This window comes from Psittacula echo, assembly GCF_963264785.1.
Source record: "Psittacula echo genome assembly, chromosome: 1".
Lineage (NCBI taxonomy): Eukaryota > Metazoa > Chordata > Aves > Psittaciformes > Psittacidae > Psittacula > Psittacula echo.
Window position 1 is genome coordinate 94,482,227 of NC_137735.1, and position 20,966 is coordinate 94,503,192.

Below are 20,966 nucleotides of genomic sequence, written 5' to 3' on the forward strand. Positions count from 1 at the left end.
TTACCCAGAAGGCCCAGATCACTGCTCAGGTTGGGCCGGGTATCACTTGGCAGGTGGTGAGCAATTGTATTGTGTATCACTTGCATTTATTTGTTTTGGGTTTATATTCTCTCTCCTTGTGATTTCCCTTACTATTATTATTAGTAGTAGTAGCTGTGTGTTATACCTTAGTGGACTGTTCTTATCTCAACCTGTGGGGTTTATGTTCTTTCAATTCTTCTCCCCATTTCCACCCAGAGTGGGAGGAAAAGGGGAGGAGGGAGCTGCTTCATGGTTCCAAGTTACCTGATGGGCTTAAACCATTGACACTTCACTACATCAGAAACCTAGTATTGTTCCTCTAAATAGTTATGACTAGTTTTAGCTATTTGGTTTTGTACCAGGCCTTCTATTAAATGGCTTTTCTCAGAAGCCTTTATTTCCTTCAGTATAAGAAAGAAAGTAAACATGTAAGTGTATATATATTAAAAAGAGAGCTAGCATGTGGCAGATTTAAAGACAACACAGAATATGATTACTCACACCACACAGAATCATGCCTGTGGAATTCCATACCACAAGACACAAATTTCTAGTATCCATAGCGTGGGTTTAATAGAAACTGGACAGAGGGTTTCCAATTAGAAAATGCTTAAACTTATAAAATTCCTCAATGAGAAATAGCTCAAATTTGGAAGAGGAGTTGGGGAAAATATTACATGTGCCTGCCCTATTCTTGTACTCTTTCACTGCAATAGAGACACCACGGATACATCCACAAAATGTATGTTCCGTTCAGGGTCTCAGAACACTTCATTGCAAGGGGCCAGCCACAACTTACATGCCACAGGAAACCTGTCGTAAGGTCTACAGTACCCAAGCAATCTAATAGCTGACACTGAAAAATAATTTTAGCTGTTCTGTCAACTTTTACAGAGAAAGGCAAAAATTAGAATAGACCTTGCAATTGCAAATGGGCATTTTTCCCCTATCCCAAGCCTACCAGTTTAAAACTGGAAGTCCTAAAGACATGCAAAACATACTTTATTCAGGTACTCAAAAAACAACCCCCCAAACATTCAAAGAAGGAGAAAAAATAATCACACAACTAGAAGCAACACGCAAAAAGGCTTAAATCTCATCCCATATACAAACACCGTATTCCAGTAATCTGGGATGATATGGATAAATAAATGGAATAAATGGAATGAGCCATTTAAGCTCATTACCTGGAGCTCCTTCAGTTCATTTTCAACTTCTCCCAGTTTTCTGCCTTTTACATTAAACGGAAGTTACCCTGTTTTGATCTTTAATGGCTTCTTTCCATACCTCTGATCAATTGCTAATCCTCATTCTCCCTTAATTACTGCCCCTTCCCAACACCCAGCTATGTGTCTCCTCCTGTTCATTTGTATGAGTGTCATCTTCTGCCTCTTTTCTCTCTCTGCTGGGACCTTCAAACATATAATCACATCATTCGAAAAAAAAAACCAAACGCCCTAGTCCGCAACACAATTATCTAAGGATTCCACAAGGCTGCATTTTCTTCTGGCTCCATGCACTCTCTCAGAAATCTCACCAGTAAATGTCAACTTTGCTTTTATGCTGACACACTATCATTCACTTCCCATTCTGGACTATCTCCCTCCCACCAAACCCCAAGTCTCAGCATCTAAATCTCTGGGACTTCTAACAGCCAACTCAAGGTCAGGCCTTACATCCCTCTCCCATCCAGAAGCTCTCCCTTAATTAGCAGGTTTGTTACTATCCACCCCACAGCCATTTAGATTCCTAACCCAAATAAGCTCTAAACTAATTTTTCCCTAAATTCTCCCACCCACAGTTTGGATAAGTCTCATCATTTTGTTCTGCAAAACAACTGATGGCCTCAGGTTGAATTTAACCATCTTGCAATTTTATTAGTTCAACATCTTTCTCTCTGGCCTAGAACACAACAAAACAAACACACCCGCACAGACTTATCCTGGGCACATCTATACAGAAAGCTTCTTCCAAAGGACACTTAACTTGCCAGTTGAACAACGCCACTGAGGAAAGAGGAAGTCTAAGTATTTCAGACATTTATCTCTTTGTATTATAGGGGACAAACATTTTCCCCCAGCAGAGAACAGCAAACAATATCTTTTTTAAGAGATTGTTCAGTGAAGGAAATATCTCTTCATCCCTTCTCAGGCTGACTAGAGAGGGAAAACAATCTTCAATTTCTGATGCTACATATTCATCAATTCCACTCCAACTAACCAAGCTAGCTACCTGGTTTTGCTTTCAAAAAAAGTTATGTTCTAATCGTGCTCTGTCACTGGCTCAACCAAGGTGCTGACTTCCAACTGCTAACTGGTCAGCAGCTGTAGAGTCTACCACATACTGGCTAGGCTTCCAAGGAAGCACCTACTCATCTTTTCCTACATTAGGAGAAGCTTTATTCAACACCGTGCTTTACCATGACACATACAAAAAAACTTGACATCAGTTACCCTAAATATGCACTCAAATTACTTACACCGATCAATATGGTCTCATTTCTTTGTACTTCTCCTGAGTTCAGCAGTAGCAGACATTTTTCTCTTTCTTAGTAGCTGGTGCAGTGCTGTGTTTTTGACTTTCAGCATGGGAACAGCACTGATAACACCGATGTTTTTAAGTTGTTGCTGAGTAATGTTTACTCTGACCAGGGACTTTCTCAGTCTCATGCTCTGCCAGGGAGGAGGGGAAGCCACGAGGAAGCAGAGACAAGACACCTGACCCAAAATAGCCAAAGAGGTATTCCATACCACAGCATGTCATGACCAGTATATAAACTCGGGGCAGTTACCCAGAAGGGCTAGATCACTGCTCAGGTTGGGCTGGGTATCGGTCAGCGGGTGGTGAGCGGTTGCGTTCTCTTCCCTTGTTATCTCCATTATCATTATTATTATTGGTGGTAGCAGTAGTGGTTTGTGTCATACCTTAGTTACTGGACTGCTCTTATCTCAACCCATGGGAGTTACATTCTTTTGGTTCTCCTCCCCATCCCTCCGGAAGCAGGGGGAGGAAGGGGGGGGGAGTGAGTGAGTGGCTACACGGTTCTGTGTTGCCGGCTGGGGAAAACCACGACAGTACTCCATCAGTTTTCTCACATTACATTTCTAACTGGAGCCAATTCAAACAGATGTATCTGCTTGATCCTACACACAAACAATACTACTAATAAACAAAAAATGTAGACAGCTCTGAAGCAACAAGACAGTTGCTAGTAAAAAATGTAAGCATTCCCCCCTCCTCCCCATTTCCTGCATTTTTAACAGTTCTAAACAAATAGCAGAAGGCTGTTGTAGTACCTGGGACTGCTTCAGAGACAAATAAGGAGGTTGGTTCTCTGTTACCAACTTAATTTCAGTCACTTTAAATTAAGTCAGTATAAGAACTGTCACTGCATTCCCAGATAAAAATAGACTCCCTAACATACAACAAGATTTCTCCCATCCTGAAGTGGGTCTGTGGCTGGAAGTAGAGACTGAAAATATTATTGTGATATTAAGTAAGATTTCTTTCAGAAGTAGATACTAATTGAAAGCAGTTAAGGTTGGGGTGGAGGAAGCTTGTTGCAACACGGCAACTTTCACAGCATCTCTCTTCTCCCAGCTACATACCTGGTTGTAAGGACGCATTTTAGCCATACTTTAACAGCCATATGGAATGGGGAATTGGATGGGAGGTGAAGCCCTAATGGCAGTTATCCTGTATTTTCATAAGCAGTCTTCTTCCTGCTTCAACCCATCATATCAGAAACTATTCTGTATACTTGGAAACCCTAAACTACCATCATGGCTACAATAAGCAAACAGCACATTTAATGGTACAAGTAAGACAGGACAGGTGTGGTTTTAAAGCCAGATGTTATGAAGGAAGACTAAGATGTGTGCAGTGTGCAGCACTTCTCTATCCACTGAGACTATGAAGGAAGTCTATCGTAGCAAGTAATGTCAGTATTCACTGAAAACTGCTGGGTCCTTTTTAGGCTAGTAGCCTGACTACTGGCAGCTAAACCTGCACTGTAAGCTGTAATTCTGAGCTGGGGTTGCTTCTGAAACTTCCTTAGTTTTCAATAGACTACATGTAGGATCAATAAATACTGAAAACAGAGTAAATATGTTAAGAGTCACTGTACAAGAAATTCCTGGTCTTCTCAGTAAGATGAGAACTGCTTCAAGTTTCAGAGAAACAAACTTCAGCTCCAAGGCCACTAATCCCAACACTCAAGAGTTCCTATAAGCATCATTTCCCAGCTCTAAACCAGAGATAATTTATTAAGTCTGTAAAAAAGTTCAACTTAGCAAGGCAATTAGATCTAAGCTGTGTGTAAAACTGAAGTAAAAAGAAGTCAGCTCACTCCCTGAGCTGAAGCTGAACCATTAGTAAGTATTATCTGCTGCTCAGACCAGAGTGTATCCTTCCAATTTACTCACAAATACTACTACTAAAATCCTAAATTTTGAGGTATCTTCATTGTTGCAGAACTTCTAAAAGTCTTGTATTCTGTACTGTTGGTGTAACACACATCTTTGTTAACACATCTGTGTTAACCCTCTAGAAAACATTCAAAAGATCGAAACAACTGAATGTGGCAGAGCACAAATAATGATTGTACCACTTCTTTAACCTCCGCACAGGTATTTTTTCAGCTCCTAAATTAACTTTTGCATACAGAGGGAGAGAGATACAGGAAATACTGAGGTTACAAGTACGTGAACAGAATCTGACTCACCACCGTCCTTTGCTTATTGGGCAGGAAGACTCTAACAATAGGCTTCTGTGGAGACTTGGGGTTATTCCGTGACATATCAGCAGGGTTTTGATAAACTGAAAGGGATGAAGGTGCTACAGAGAGGCTAGAGGAGGAAGATGATGCAACTGTGTCTGTTGAAGCTGAACTGGAGACAGAGAAATCAGTTCCATTCCCCATGGATTCCAGTAACTGCTGTTCTCTCTGTTGTAGAGCATCTAGTTTGCTGGTGTACTCTTCATAGGCCTGTGAACGAAGAGCAGCTGTTTTAATGATGCAGTAGCTTCAGACAAAAACATAAATGGAAATTCAGAATGAACATGCAACAAAACACTTTCTAAACTAATTCAAAGTTCTTAGCAATATGAACAAAATTCTATGGTGAAATTTTTCAGTAGGATACAAAGAAGAAATGGCTTTGAACTCTTTATGTTTAACCTGCTGAACCAACAAAGCATTATTTAATAGAAACAACAGGTAACAGGATAAAAGACACCATAAGTCACAGTTTCAAAGCACCTGCACTAAACAGTCTAATTCAAAGCCATTTTAAGGACCACAGCAGCCTTTAACAAATGCTGTCAGCTGCACTGCTGAATTAACCGTGCTATAGCTAAATTTATCATTCTGTTGGAATGACAGCTAAATACATCTAACACATCTAACGTAATAATTAAGTGAAAGCTGAAATCTGCTTTTTACTATCTGTATCTGAGCTCACCTAGTTCACTGTTCACCATTATTCACTTCTGGCACTGTCCCTTTCATACCAGATAGTACAAAACACTTTCTTTCAGTTACAACACAGCTAAGTTTGCTCTTAATGTATGTTTGCCCTGTTACAAAGTCATCTATAAACATGTAACAGTGATTCTTTGAAAGAATGCATCATCTGTATGAGATTAATTTGATTTTCTACAAAGTTTTAACAAAACTTGACTGCACATGGACCAAGTTTGTTAAATAAACAAATATCCAGTAATATTAAATTCGCACACTAAGTTCTCATTAAATGTCACCAAGTTAAACGCTATTGCCAAGCTCTATACTGCAAATATATAATCGGCATGTATTTTTGTTTAAATGTTGTTTCCACCAACTTTGTCTTTATAACAAGAAAATTTTTATTTGTATGTAATTATCAGAATTATTTCTTCAGCATGAAAGTCAGTAGAGAGTGTCTTAAAAAGTCTGAGTCAGTTAAGGAGCGTATGTTTCATGCTACATAAGTATGTCAGTGTTAACCAAGGACATGTTGTCCTGGGTTCAGCAGTAGCAGTCAGTTTTTCTCCTTCTTAGTAGCTGTTGCAGCACTGTGTTTTTGACTTTTGGCCTGGGAAGAGCTGATAACACTGATGTTTAGACTGACCAAGGACTTTGTGAGTCTCATGCTCTGCCAGGGAGGAGGAGGGGCCGGGAGGAAGGAGGGACAGGACGCCTGACCCAAACTAGCCAAAGAGGTATTCCATACCACAGCACGTCATGCCCAGGGATGTAACTGGGAGCTACCCGGAAGGGCACGTCCTCTTTTCGGTCGGGCTCTTTTCCGGCGAGCGGTATCGTATTTTCTTCCCTTGTTATTTCTCTTATCATTATTATTATTGGTGGCAGCAGTAGTGATTTGTGTTATACCTGAGTTAGTGGACTGTTCTTATCTCAACCCGTGGGAGTTACATTCTTTCGATTCTCCTCCCCATCCCTCTGGGGAGTGGGGGGGGGAAGTAGACTGCGTGGTTCTAATTTACAGCCGGGGCTTAAACCACAACACATGTTAGACCTTTACAGACATGAGGAAACAAAGATCTTGCAAACCCAGTATCTAAGCAGTAGGGAACAGGATTTTCTACTTAGCTCTGCAGCACAACCAAGATCTATGCCAAGCTGCTTTGTCTATTTTCAATGCCACAAAGGATATTTATGATAAAGAAACATAGTATTTATTTTAATTCGCTTTCCTCAAGTTTTCTGTGCATAACATGTTGTTAAAGTTATAGGCAACCTGAACTGAACAAAAAGTCTAAAGGGTCTACAAGTGAAAAAAACAAACAAAAAAAATAATATCTATATGTACATAAAAGTTAAGCGGAAAAAAGTAATTAGCAATCAGTAATGCTGCCACAAATACTACATTATACTATGGATTTATTTCTCCAGTTGCGTGTGTAAATTCACCTAACCCAGGCTGATTTTGTTGAGTAAACAGTGGTTGGCCCCTGCCTTTTTATGAAGGTTCAGCATCCCCCAGGATGAACCTATGTTCAAAATCTGTGCCATCATCCCCACAGTGTTAACAAACAGAATGATAATTTGACAGTGGGGACTAAGAAAGAGCATTTCAAGGAATTGTGCTGAACATAACAAATTTCAAATTCCAAATTTTAAGGCTCCGTTTCCAATATATGGAGATTACTTGCAGGAAACTGACAACTACTTAGTGTTTCCTTTTAAACTGAGGATTTCTAGCATTTCACAAACAGACTCCAAATTTGGAGGCTTTAAACCAAACCATATTCACTGTAGCCCAATTCTACTGTCAAAAGTAAATTGAAAGGTCACCCAATTATAAATAATGACATTTTTTGGCTGTACAGTAACATAAGTGTCTCTCTCCTGCTTTCAGGATCAACTTCTCATGCAAATTCCAGTAAAAAGCTCCATGTGTCAAGAATTATTTTCAGTAAACAAAAATTAAGAATCATAAACTGTTACCATTTCGCCAATGCTTTTCTAAATACTTACTTCCTTTTCTCATGAACATTGCAAAATATTATTTGAACACATGCAACATTACATTGCTTCCGGATACTTGTGGGCTTAGTTCCTTCACAAAATTACACACGTCTTTCAAAATACTCAATCCTACAATGTTTACACTGGCAGCTTAATCTGTCACTAATGCAAACTCCAAGTCAAGTGATTTATCTTAAGAGAATAAACAATGAGCATGGAAAGCTGGGAGCTGCTGCTGGCTTTGGGTTCCATACCATTAAATTCGGCATGAAAAGCTCTCTTTTTTATGGAGACAAAAGCTCTCAAGTGTTATACTGTTACTCAGTGTCTTACAAGAAGATCCTGCAATAAAATATAATGGAACCAGAAATGCATCAGTAGACTTTAAATACATTTTTATCTTTAAAAAAATATTTTTATACAAAAGGAGCAACAGAAGAAACAACAAAATCCCATTTTCAAAGATTAACTACTTTGGCGAGACACTGGTTTCAGCTGATGACTAGCACCCACAGACCGTACACAGCCAACAGCACAAAGTCAAAATATAGAACCGTCCCACAGAATTAAATTGAAAGAATTTTACAATAGCAAGTTGTAATGCCAAGTATTCCTAGCTAAAATAAAGATTATGCTGCAGAGTTGGCTTATCTACAATAGAGCCCTGCAGCACCATGGCCATATTAGCAGACAGGCATCAAGAACTACACAAAACTTCAAGTCAGTCAAGGTCCTCTGAGTCAACTGTAAGGCAAATTTTCTAAGCTTGTTTTTCAAAAAGAACCCAAAAAGCTCCTTATTTTTAAGTTTATACAGGATTCACGCTATGAAGATGAAGCTGAACATTCAAGCAATTCATTAAATTAAGGATCTTAAAGGCATTTCAGAAGGAAACTTTATGAAATCTAGAATGAAATCCATTCAGTTACACACTCCATTAAGAACTAAGTAATGTTCTACAAGAAAACTTAAATCTTTTTTTCAGCTTGACATAGAATGACAGGAGGAAAAAAAAAAAAAGGGAAGAAGAAAAAAGGGTTGGAAGGTATCCATGGAAGTCATCTACTGCAAACACTAAAAAAGTGGTTTTTACACAGAGGTAATTTTTAAGTTCTGTCAGGTTGCTTAGGGTCTTGCCAAAGCAAGTTTTTAGAGTATTGAAGGATGGACACTCCACAACCTCTGGTCAACCTGGTCCAGGGCTCAAAACCCACTCTCATGGTGAAGAATTTTCTCTTATGAAATTCACTTGATGCTCTCTGTGGCGTTGCCTCTTCCCCTTTTGCTGTGCATGTCTGAAAAAAGCCTATCCCTCTCTTCAGATTGCAAAAGCCTGGCAGGTTCCTCCTTAGCCTTCTCTTCACCATGTTAAACAGCACCCCAGCGCAGTCAGTTACACAAGTAGAGTAGACAGGTCCCTCTTCATGCCACCTTACAGCACTGAGGGACACCTTGTCCCAGGTGCAACATGCTGCATTCATCCTGATTGTTGTGCTGCTTCTTATCATGAGGCTTCTGTTCTTCAATTCCTCCAGTGTTTATTAGTTGCCAAAAAAGGACTGTCTTAAACAACATATATTATCCTCAGCTAATATTTTTACTGATCACTAAAGGGCTACCAATTTAGTATGAATTTCAAAGTTTAACATATATATGAAACACTGAATATTAAAATTGGTACATCTAAAATAGAACAAAAAGTTATTTAAGTATATATGTGTATCATATAATATAGTCTAACACATGGAAGAATACTCCTGAGGCTTCAAACGAGCAAAACGTATAAAGGCCTGGTAAGCTGCCAAGTCCATCTAAAGCATTAAAAGTTGGCATGCTTATATACACGCCATAACGCAACTGCTGCTCACTCAGGAGACACAGACTTAAAGTTACTCCTTAAAGGCTGCAACCTATTGGCAAAATAAAAACTGACCTCAGAAGCCAAGAGAATTTACATGATGCTTACAGATGTGCCAGAGTTCTGTCGACAAGATGTTAAGAGATTTTCTCCAAAATACGTATTTTTTTAAAAAAAAAATAATCACATATTCTTGATATTATATTTGACATTTGCTTTCTTGAGCCATAACCAGGCTACACATTCTAGTAACACCATCTACGGAAACAAAAAGCAACAAGTCAAATATTTGAGTGTTTTTTTTAATTAAGCTGGTACAAAACCAAGTAGCAAAATATGGCTTCTCCTTCTCCCTGTCGCTCTACCACATCTGGTTAGAAACTCAGTCTAAACTCAAATAGATAAACTGGGTTTACCATTTTCTTTCCCTTCATTAATTTTAGATATTACCCACACATTGCAAGGCTCTTAAAAGCCTAAACTATAGTTTCCTGGTCTTCTTTGAAACTGAGATTCTGTTTCTATTTAAAAGATGTCTGACCTTTTAGGCTGTTGATCAAATGCAAATCCCACTAAGTTAAACGGGAGCTGAAGATAGACAGTAACGTACGTCAGGATTTCTTCATTTAGTAATACTGCTAAATCTGTTCTTAGTCTAACTTTAGACACTCCAGTTTTGGTCCAACACACTTGATCAGCATCTGTTAGGAGCCTGGTAAAAATTAATCTGAATTTCCCCAGAGGGCTGCCACACTTCCCAGGGCCTGCACCCAGACTTGGTATTTTCCTGGAATCCCACAAACAGTCTGAAACAACCTGAGATTCAGCACTAAGATCCATTTCAGACTGTATCTGCCTGCTGTTTCAATAGGCATACTTTAGACCAGCAAAGAGGTAATCTTCTGTAATTAATTAATTTAACCTCCTGCATGGACTCTTCAGATATACAGGAATAAAGAATTAAATACCCTCCTGAAATTCAACAACCAAACTCTCAAACATGGCAACAGCAAGGCCTTTGAGTAAGATACATTTAATAATCCAGGAAACAAAAAAGCTACGAGAAAAATAAAAATCATTACAGTAGCTGGGGACAAACATACCTCTACCGCCACAAGTCTCATTTTAAATTGGTTCCAGCAGGAAAGAGGATGATCCCTTCAAGACAGCACTAGAAAGCTGAGTTGTTTTAAAATGTACTTTGAAACCACTATCATTCTATCTACGCATTTGTATACTGCTTAGGTTTGTGTGGAGTTTGAATTAAAAAAAATGAAATAAAAAAACTCAGGCAGCTTATTTCTTACTGTTAAATGAAGTTACCTACAAGTCCAGGATGCAACCTTACACCACATGAAGAACTATTTACATGTAAATGGGCTCATACTGTTCAATTAAGTTCTCACAGATGAGATGTTAGTGGGTAATACTGTACACATGACTATGAGGCAAGAAGGACACACAATGGATTTTGGAAGTTTAAATAGGTAAGGCCTCCCCGAACAAAGTCTCATTAGGAGCCTACAAACGCTAACAAATCTGATTAAGTCATTTAAGCACGATACCTCCATTCCAAGTTTGAGCCGACTGCTTTTGGCCAGTCTGGATCTGTACAACCCATTTTAGTTTGTAAACAGCATTTTTTGTGAACACTAAGTTGCAATGCACAGATCTTTATTCTCCTCTCTTAAACTCAAGCTATCCTTTTCATCAGTACTTTTTTTTTATCCATTTTAGAAGAATATGCAACTGCTTATTTTAACCATAATCCCAGGTTTTCCCCATATCACAATATTAGACTTCTCTGCAGTAAAGATTTCCAATATTTATAATGCTTAGACAAACCCTTACGAAAAGGGTTTTTCCACAGTGAATCATAAACTGTGTATTTTGGGAAACAGCACTTCAAGGACAGATATAACGCACTAAGAAATTATGTGGGAAGACAGAAACCATTGATGTTTTCAGCTGCTGTGATACAGAGTGCTTCCAAAAGGAGTGGTAAAACCTATTTAGGAGCTCCTGCAGCCTCCTTTCCAGAAGAAAAGAAAAATGCTATTAATGATATTTCTACATCTACTGAGTCAAGCAGTTATTTCAAACATTTGACAGTGATTTCCAGGGGTCTGTTAGATCCGAGATACACGCACGCGGGGGATGGAAGAAGTTAAGAACTAGGATTGCCCAAAGAATTTTAGCTACAAGCCATTTTTAGATTTTAGTACAGCCATTGCTTACTACATTCATTATTTCTTCCATCTGGAACAAACAGAAAACTTTTTCTTGTAATCAAATTAGAGAACATTGATAAGATTCCTGTAGCTATTACTAATTATATCAATTAGAAGAAAACTGTGTCATTAATGACAAATGTTCCTTTCTTTCTTCTGTTCATTTTGTTTCCTACCCCTATACCTTATACACAGAACACGCAGAAATCCCTCTGCAGCTCTGGTTACTACTCCTAGAGCACTTAGGCTTGCAGGCCCTGCTCCCCATGCTCTACAGCCACCTTTATAAGGTCGTCACTGAGGAGCGATGGATGAAGATGGATATATCCCTGAATCCCAGAACCCCTTCTTGCAGGAATAATTAAATATATGCTGAACTCAACATAGCACACATCAATCAAGAGATCCATTCCTCTTTCACAGTCAACTGATGAAACCTGAAATGATGGCTGCAACAACAGCTGTCAGTTTTAAAGCTCTTTTGATGTAAAACACATTGACATGCTCACCAGAACTAAAAGAAAAAATCTGCAAAATACCCCAATTTTTGTCTTTGCACTCTCAGACGAGCACAGAAACAAAAGCTTCTATTTTCTTAAGCAACAGTAACTAAGGCTAAGTTCCTTTTTATTTTTTACATGACGGCGTATGTTTTATATTCAACGCACAAATAATTTTACTATATCCTTCTAATACTCAATTTTCAGAATTAATTTTCCTGTTCAATTATTTGGCTTTTCCACACCTGCTTCTGCTCCCCCACCCCTTCCTTTCCACTTTTAACTAAAGTCAAATTTGTTGCCAGATTCAATTACATCTGTACTGGACAGGTCTACATTGGCAGCCCCAACACAGGCCAGGAGACAGCATACTGGACACTCCAAGTGCTGTGAACATGAGTGGTAGGAAAGATGCATAAGAAATGAAAGATATAAAAGCTATGCAGAGTACAAAAGAACTGAACAAATTCTATTGTACTGAAAGATAGACGGATAGCTGTCAAGCTTTTCAGAGTGTAACAAAAAGCCAGAAAGCATTACAATAAAACTAGATGTTTACAACAGTGTAAGGCAATGTGGGTGAAACCAAAAGTGTTCATATGTACTTAACTTAGGAATTAGCTTTGGCTAACTTCAACTTTTGCTAAGAGAAGCAGAAAACATGCTTGCTGATAGTGCCCAAGAGGTGATCAACAGGCACAATCTACAGAAGTCCTTAAGAGTCCCTCACATTTTAAGCAAGATGCAAAGAGATCAGTGCAGTAGAATGATTTTAAAACCGGCATCAAAACAAGCCTGGGGGATGAAGGGATTGAGAGCAGCCTTGGGGAAAAGCACTTGGGGTACCCGTGGATGAAAAGCTGGACTTGAGTCAGCAAGGTGCAGCCCAGGAAGACAACTGTATCCTGGGCTGGATCAAAAAAACCATGATCAGCAGGTGAAGGGAAGTGATTTTTTCCCCCCCCTCTCTTCTACTCTCCCAAGACCCCACTTGGAGTACTGCATCCAGTTCTAGAGTTCTCAGCACAAGAAAGACATGGATTCTTTGAGTGAGTTCAGAGGAAGGTCACAAAAATGATCAGAAGGATGGAGCACCTTTTCTACAAGGAAAGGCTGAAAAAGTTGGGCTTGTTCAGTCTGGAGAAGAGAGGGCTCTGCGAAGATCTTATAGCACCCTTCCAGTACCCTACAGGAGGCTTATGAGAAATATGGGGGACACTTTTTAGCAGGGCTGTTGCAATAGGACAAGAGATAATGGTTTTAAACTGAAAGAGGGTAGATTCAGACTAGATATAAGGAAGAAATGTTTTATTATGAGGGTGGTGGTGCAACACGAGAACAGGTTGCCCAGAGAGATGGCAGATGCTCCATCCCTGGAAATTTTCAAGGTCAGGCTGTACAGTGCTTTGAGCAACTCATCCTAGTTGAGGATGCTCACTGCGGAAGGGACCTTTAAAAATCACCTTCCAACTCAAACTATTCTATGATTCAAAGGAAACAAAGGGAAAGATGATGCACTCCAAGCAGCATACTAGCAAGGTTACTCATACAGATTCTGGGTAAATGCAGAGCAATATTACACTTACAGCCAGAATTGAGACTTCAGTAAAACCAGAAAAGTCAGAAGACAATGGACAGAGCATCAGTTACATTACTTTCCTGTTCAAGCACTTTGGAGACAGTACACAGACCATAGACACAGCCTAGATGTGAAAGCCTGTGGAGAAAAAGAGGTCATGTATAGAAATCAGTGATGATGCCCAGGCCTGAAATTTGAGCAACAGGCCCAACATTGCTCAGCGGCTCTGTACATACAGAGTTAGCTATTTCTAACAGATGTCAGACAAGTCATCTATTGAACTACTTAAGCTACTCATATGTATTCTACATGCTCTCCTGTTACTTCTATTCATATCAAAATTCCTATGTTTTCTTAGTTCTGCATTTCCTAGAAGCAAATGTGTTCTTCCACACTTCGTATCACACTACTTTCATAGCTTTTTAGATACAGCTTTGTCCTTCCATGTTGCTACCAGGGATGCTCTGGGACCTTTTACTGACAGGTAGAAGAAAAGAGAAAATCAAAACACTAATTCTAGCAGTGACAGATGAGATTCAGGTAAATTGCTGCAAAGTAAGTTCTGACAATAGACAGCAACCCCTCTTCTTGACCAAGCCAAATGCAGTAAAAAAAGTGCGAAAGGCACAAGACACACTAGATAACTTCACTGGGTTGAAACGAACAGTCATGGGTAAACAATAATCTTGCTTCTTACTGTCTCATTTACTCTGTAATATAGTTCTTCTTTTTCTTTCCTTCACAATTGAGTTCTACCACATGAAATCTACACATTTAATAACATCAGGTTTGCAGCATTTATACCTTTCTCTTCAATCAGTCCATTTGAGAATAATCTAGTCTAAACTATTGACCAAACAGAAAGTTCCTCTCTTCTCTCACCTCCTTTCCTAGGTTCTTGGCACACAGCTGCAAGCTCTTGCTCCTTCCTCCCTTTCCCTATGCTTAACCACACCTTTGGGGCTCACCGGACTTCATCATGACCAAGTTCAAGCTACTAACAGGATAGCAAACTAATCCACTGGCTTTGCATTTCAGTGATGGTGGGCTCCTTCGCAGGACTCCATTGTCTCAAGGGATAATTCAACTGAAAAAGCAGAATCCAAGTCACTTCCATCTTCTTCCCAATGAGTTACTGCTCCCTAGTCAGCACCAGCACTACTTCTCACAAGACCTTCATGATCCACCAGAACTCATGCAGCAGAAGAACACCCCGCTCCACCTTGCAGGGGCTCCCTACCATGTTGATGAGGCAGTTTGATCTCAGTAGCATATAGAAACATTGAACTTGCAAATCTACTTTAAGCTTTATAATTTGTAGTCCCTGACTATTTCAGACTTAATACACTCTTTACATGATTGTAATCACTTCCTGGTATGTATTTATGACTGTAAATGCCCACTTCCCTATCACTGAACTATAGAATAATCAAAAAGCTTCCAGTGTGGGGCTCTCAGTTTTAATTTAGATACTAGCGACAAGCAGCTGTAATGAACTAATGATTTCACTACCCAAAATCCAGACTTAGTACATATTAAACTTGTCATTATTGAAGTTTGACATACAATCTAATGAAACCAACATATATGTGGCAATATTAGGAACACCTATGGAACAAACCGGTTTATGTAAAAACAGAGGTGTGTTAATATATCATTGAGCGGTTTAAATAGTGATTATTACTCATTCAATATTCCCATTTCACATTAGCAATAAGTAAAGCAACTAGAGGGCCTCATTTGACCTTAACTGTTAAGGACATTATGTCAACATTTGTACAATCAAGCTAGTGCCCTGCTCTGACATATCAAGATAAAAGCCAGAAGTACCTCAAATAATGATATCTTTATTTTTAATTACCCAGTGCCTTTAGGCAGCAATCACAATTGAAAAGACTACAAAAGAAAATTGGTTGACCTCCAGTTATTTCAGCACTTGAGAGAATCAAGAAAAGGGCAAGGTTTGGAGCAAGTGATACCATTCAATTCCCAACAGATCAAACTTATGTATACAGTCCTTTTTTAAGCGCTTAATGATCTTATGTCAATGAAATGTCATGAATCTGGAGTGATGAAAATACAGAGATTTAATTTTTAGTTAGTTTACAAATTAAACTCAGCTTAAAGATATTACTCCACCCTACAACTTAATTTCTTTAATTTTTTTTGATTCCACGATTACTTTTCAAAGAGACAATTTCTATTATACATAATCTTCCTCCCCCCAGCACCTAAAAAGGATACTTGACATTTCAACTGCACCAACATAACTATCAGATCATGCCACTGATCTTGCCTTACTGATATGTATCAGGAACCCCATACAGCTCCTCTCTATCTCCAGGGAAAGAGTTAAGTTTCTAATACACAAGCAGAACATTCTCTTTAACTACAGGTAGTCTCCATTTTAACATAAGATGCTTCGTATAATGTTAAGATAACACACCATTAATCTAACCACATTCATTTCAGTGTAAACTTACCTCTAAATATATCGATGGTGGGTTATGCTCTCCTCCAAATTTGTCTAGCAGTGCCTCTATATGTTCTTGCGTTAATTTAATCATCTGTTTGATATTCCACACCTAAAAGAAAAAAAGTATTTTTAAAATCAAAAGAGCCTACAGATTTTGCTCTTAAACAAAAAACAAAACCCCATTTTCTTGACACATAATAGCAGAAGTCCATAACAAAAGTATTTTAAGTATCACTAAAAGAGTGCACAAACCTACCCTATTCACCCACTGTCAGTGATATGAGATAAACAGAGGAAAATGACATTTAAAATTTTAAAATTAATTTTAAAATTCAGGAACCATTGAATAAACAAACTTAAGAACGGTTCATTTTCATGTTTATCTAAATCATATTATGTATTTTCCTTGCAAGACTTTGCAACCCAATTTCTACAGTGCTACAAAGCTTGGTGAAGGAGTTATTCTATCAAACCTTAAGCAATTTGTGTAAACAACATTCACAAAACCTAGACCTAGTGTTCTATTTGATGGGAATATGTCTTGATCTTAAACAGCACCTTCTATATCCTGACTTTTATACTCCGTGTAGCCTTCAGGTTTTCTTACAGACCTTGGTCACAGTCTGAAAAATACATTTACCTCTACCGCACATAGAAAACTGTTCTATGATTCTACGAATAACTGATTCACTTCTAGCCCAAGTTTTAGAACAGATACCAAAACAAGGATTTCATCAAGAAGCTATAGTCAAGCATAAATAGTTTGCTCAGGAACAAGCAACCCAAAATACAAAGAGTCAGGAGAATGGAGGGACATCAAATAAGGAGTGTGCTCTTCAGCATTCTGTATGTAAATTCCCTTGAGGCAACTACAGAGGTCAGCCTGCTTCTCAAGTGGCAATCAATTTATGTCATTGAAGTCTGAACTGCCAACCAGCAGCAAAGAAAAGGATTCCTGTATTTTGCTAGCTCTTCTCAAGATGGCAAGGGCTAGTTGTATGCTCGGTGAAAAGAACAAGCTTGAATCAACACTATTTCCATTAACCTGTTCAATGTAAAAGTTTAGGATGTTTAATTATTGATTAACTGGTAACGTGCTGTTAACATGGGTGTGTATACAGAAAATTTCCAGCAAACTAAGGAATCATCTCAGGATTACCTTCAGAAAGAGGTTTCATTGGTGCTTAATGCAATTTCTATTAACTGGTCATTCTGGCAATTTTACCCACCAGAAGTCTTCCTGAACATGTACTGGACTACAACCAGTATCAACAGTACATAAATGCCTGGCAATGGGTAAGGTGGGGAAAAAAATGCTACGCAGACAAAGTAACCCAGAATCAGAGAAAGGTTGAGGCTAGAAGGGACCTCTGGAGGTCATCTGGTTCAACCCCCTCCACAAGCAGGTCATCCAGGACCATGTCCAGATGTCTTCTGACTATCTCCAAGGATGGATACTCCACAGCTTTTCTGGGCAACCAGTGCCAGCACTCAGTCACCCTCACAGTAAAAGTGTTTCCTGATGTACAGAGGGAACATACTGTGCTTCATCCTGTGTTCATTGCCCCTGGTGCTGTCACTGGGCACTGCTGAAAAAAGCCTGGCTCCACCCTTCCTTTCACTAACGCTTATCATCTGTGTGGCCCTTCACTGGACTGCCTCCAGTAGCTCTGTATCTCTCTCATACTGGGGAGCCCAGAATTGGATATAGCACTCCAGGTGATGCCGCACCAGAACTGAATAGAATGAATACCTGTCAGATGAGTTTCCGAATACTTTTCCTGAATATTGGTAACAAATAATTTCCTTTCTTATATGTTATTTTCTTTCCTGTATCTATAACCACATCTTTGCTTCTGTCTTCTCTTACAATAAAGAAACAGGAAAACAAATATAACTGAGAAACCGCAATATGCACAACAGAAGCATATTATTTAGGAGGTGCTGGCAAGAGAATCAAACAGCCTCTAACAAGGGCAGAAATCTTCCTGCTAAGTTATTATTGTGACAAGAGCAAAACCTGAGTGACTAATGAAGAAAATAAACTTAAGAAAAAAAAAAAATTAACTTGCTGCCAGGCTACGGTAAAAATGCCTTCACCTGAAGAAGCTGAAATGAAAGTCTAATGGAAAACAACATTGCTCAGAGGAGCTGAAAATGGTGCCCTGAATGTACCTACTGTACATATGTGCACTAAACCAAGAGCCTTCCAGCAAGTGAATCTCACAGGCAAACTTAATATGGATTTCTACCATCTTCAAAAGGCTATTCACACAGTTGAAAGTATGCTGAAGGCAGAAGAAAATTTATCAAAGTCAACCACAGCAACAAATCATTACTTGTTGCTCACAGAAATGTAAAACCTATTTTGTGTACCATATTCATTAAAAGTCTTCGGATAAGATGAAAAAAAGTTTCACAAATCCAGTATTGACTAGCATATTCTATCGCTAATCAAGTACACACAAGAACACATATGCCATGGCAAATTTCCAAACTTCACAATTTCCCCTTACGTAGCAACTTCTACTTATTTTTTCTTCTAGAAAAATTACCTTCTGGCTTCACATATCAGAGAATATGCTTATACACAGGGGTTTTCGTGGTCCAGAGCAGCTCTTAACTAGCCAGCTCCTTGAGAATCAACCCCCTTGCAAATACACTGCATTCTACTATGCAGAGTTTGTGACTACTTGAGTTCAACTGAAGGAACTCAAGCCTTCTTCTAACTAGCATTTGGAACTGGTACCCTATGCAAGCAACCTCATGTGACTTGAAAATGTTTGCTTCTGCACACCACAGTACCCACAGCTTACACCACACAAAACATACACCATGCCTGTTACACTTACACAGCCAGCAACTTCTGCCTGTCTTCTCTCCTTGCAGACCTACTTGTTCAAGTAACTTGGCTAAGTTTGCACCATGTGCACCACCCCAGCCTTACAGCCTTTCAGCCAAACCATACCCTCATCATTTCTGTGGAAAAAAACTGAAGCACTAGGTTATTAAGAATCAAATCTCTTGAGTTCAGCACCACTGAGCAACGTACAGGTGGTTCTTTGAACTGTCTGAATAAATCCTAAATGTACAAAAATTGCTTTGGATTTTCATGTCTCACTCTCCATAAGCACGTACATTCCAGGACAGCAGCAAAGAACCACCCAACAACAGAGACAGCAAAACCATGAAATACAGAATCCTTTCAGCAATCCATTGTACACCAAAGAGCTTGTTCCTAGACAACAGAATAAACCCAAGTTTTCCCAAGTTAAATGCGCACACACCAATACCATTCCTCCCTTGAGATCTCAGTGTATTCCCTTTATCCACACTGGATTCACAGTTTCGCTAGATATAAAAGAAAACTGAAGAAGCTTACTTGTCATCAAGAACAGACCTACTTTTTGTTACTCTTACGAGCACTAGACTAGACTTACACTACACACTTGTAGGAACCCATAAAACCACAACTGCCAAGTACCTTGCAGAAATTCAAAAATCGATGCCAGCCTAAGAGACAGCTGCTAGAAATCTTAATATGAATTAAATCTGCAATGCACCTAGTACAGTCTACATGTAAGTCCAGTTCCTTCCCACAGGAAGAAGCATGATTATTTGAGATACACTGTTTCATTCTAGTTCCACGAAAAAGTGATGAATCCTTTACAGTTTGGATAATCTCATCATTTTTTTCCAAAAAAAGCCTCAAATTTTTCTGTCCTATCTGGTAGCATTAGGCTAAGGTTATTCTCTATCACAGGAGATTAGATTTGATTCTCCTTTTAGTGCTGCTGACACAAGGAAGCTGACGCAAGCTAACATGGACACAGGCAGCCAGAAGACTGGAAATATTCCAGATATGCTGGAATATATCAACTTGTATCTGCCTATTGTGGATAACTGTGCATTAATTTTGCAAATAAGCACTCCCTTGCAAAGTAATAAAGACGACCTATTTCAAGCCAGAGGCAAGTCAGCCAAAGTAGAAGCCTAAATCCATTCTATTCAGGGAAGACTATGGCTCCACAAATGTGAGGCTATAAGCCACAAAGCCATTTTTTCATCCTTTGCTGCTTATCAAAATATGCAGTACCTGAGACAGCACAAAGCAAACTATCTTTTTTAATACATTTTGCACCTGGCAGAATCACCTGTGTGATTCACCTTTGACAGAAGACACCTCAGAGTTCAAATCTATTCTGTAAATTTAAGTAAGCCATGATTTGTCCAGGCAAAGTATGTCCTGCACTTGATTACAACACTTGTGATGATGGAAAATACTTTCATAGAACCAACAAAAAAAAAATAATAATAATAATAATTAAAAAAAAAAACCAAAACACACGCAAAAAAAAAAAAAAAAAGGCAAGCATTTGATTTGGAAACTGTTTTATAATGAGGCTAAAATCACCAATACCCATCCAATACTATTTTAATCAGTCCCTTCAGGCTTGCTTCTTAGACAATCAATTCTATTGTTTGGTCCACTGAGCTAGGATCCACTTTGTTAGAAAATGCTCTAAAAAGCTGTCATGTATGAGATCATTCTTAGCTGGACTGATGTCTTAACTAACTTAAAGTGAAGTGTTAGAGTGAAAGAGAGGAAAGAGGACATATGAATGGTGTCATAACTCAGCACCACACTTCAGCATTTACATGTCAATGTGCAGAGTCTGCATTTTCCAGTTTCTTTGCTGAAAAATCACTGTTACTTCTTCCTCACATTTTTGATGTATTTTCTTGGATACTTTTCCACCTCATCAACCTCTTGGCTCTTACAGAGTTTGCTTTCCATTTTCAGCAGACATCTGTTGGAACATGCACATA

At 38.8% G+C, this 20,966-nt stretch overlaps 1 protein-coding gene across 8 annotated transcripts in view; it reads right to left on the reverse strand.

Moving 5' to 3' along the window:
- The window catches only part of BRAF (B-Raf proto-oncogene, serine/threonine kinase), an 85,513-nt gene that overhangs the window by 53,583 nt on the left and 10,964 nt on the right, over positions 1 to 20,966 (reverse strand). For all 8 annotated transcript variants that reach the window (XR_013956584.1, XR_013956585.1, XR_013956586.1 and 5 more), the window contains exons 2-3: positions 16,144 to 16,245; positions 4,745 to 5,008 (exon numbers count right to left, since the gene is read on the reverse strand). Coding sequence is in view for 4 of the 8 variants with exons in the window: in XM_080615348.1 (XP_080471474.1) it covers positions 4,745 to 5,008; positions 16,144 to 16,245 (366 nt within the window). In the remaining 4 variants the exon portion in view is untranslated. The remainder of the gene's footprint in view (positions 1 to 4,744; positions 5,009 to 16,143; positions 16,246 to 20,966) is intronic.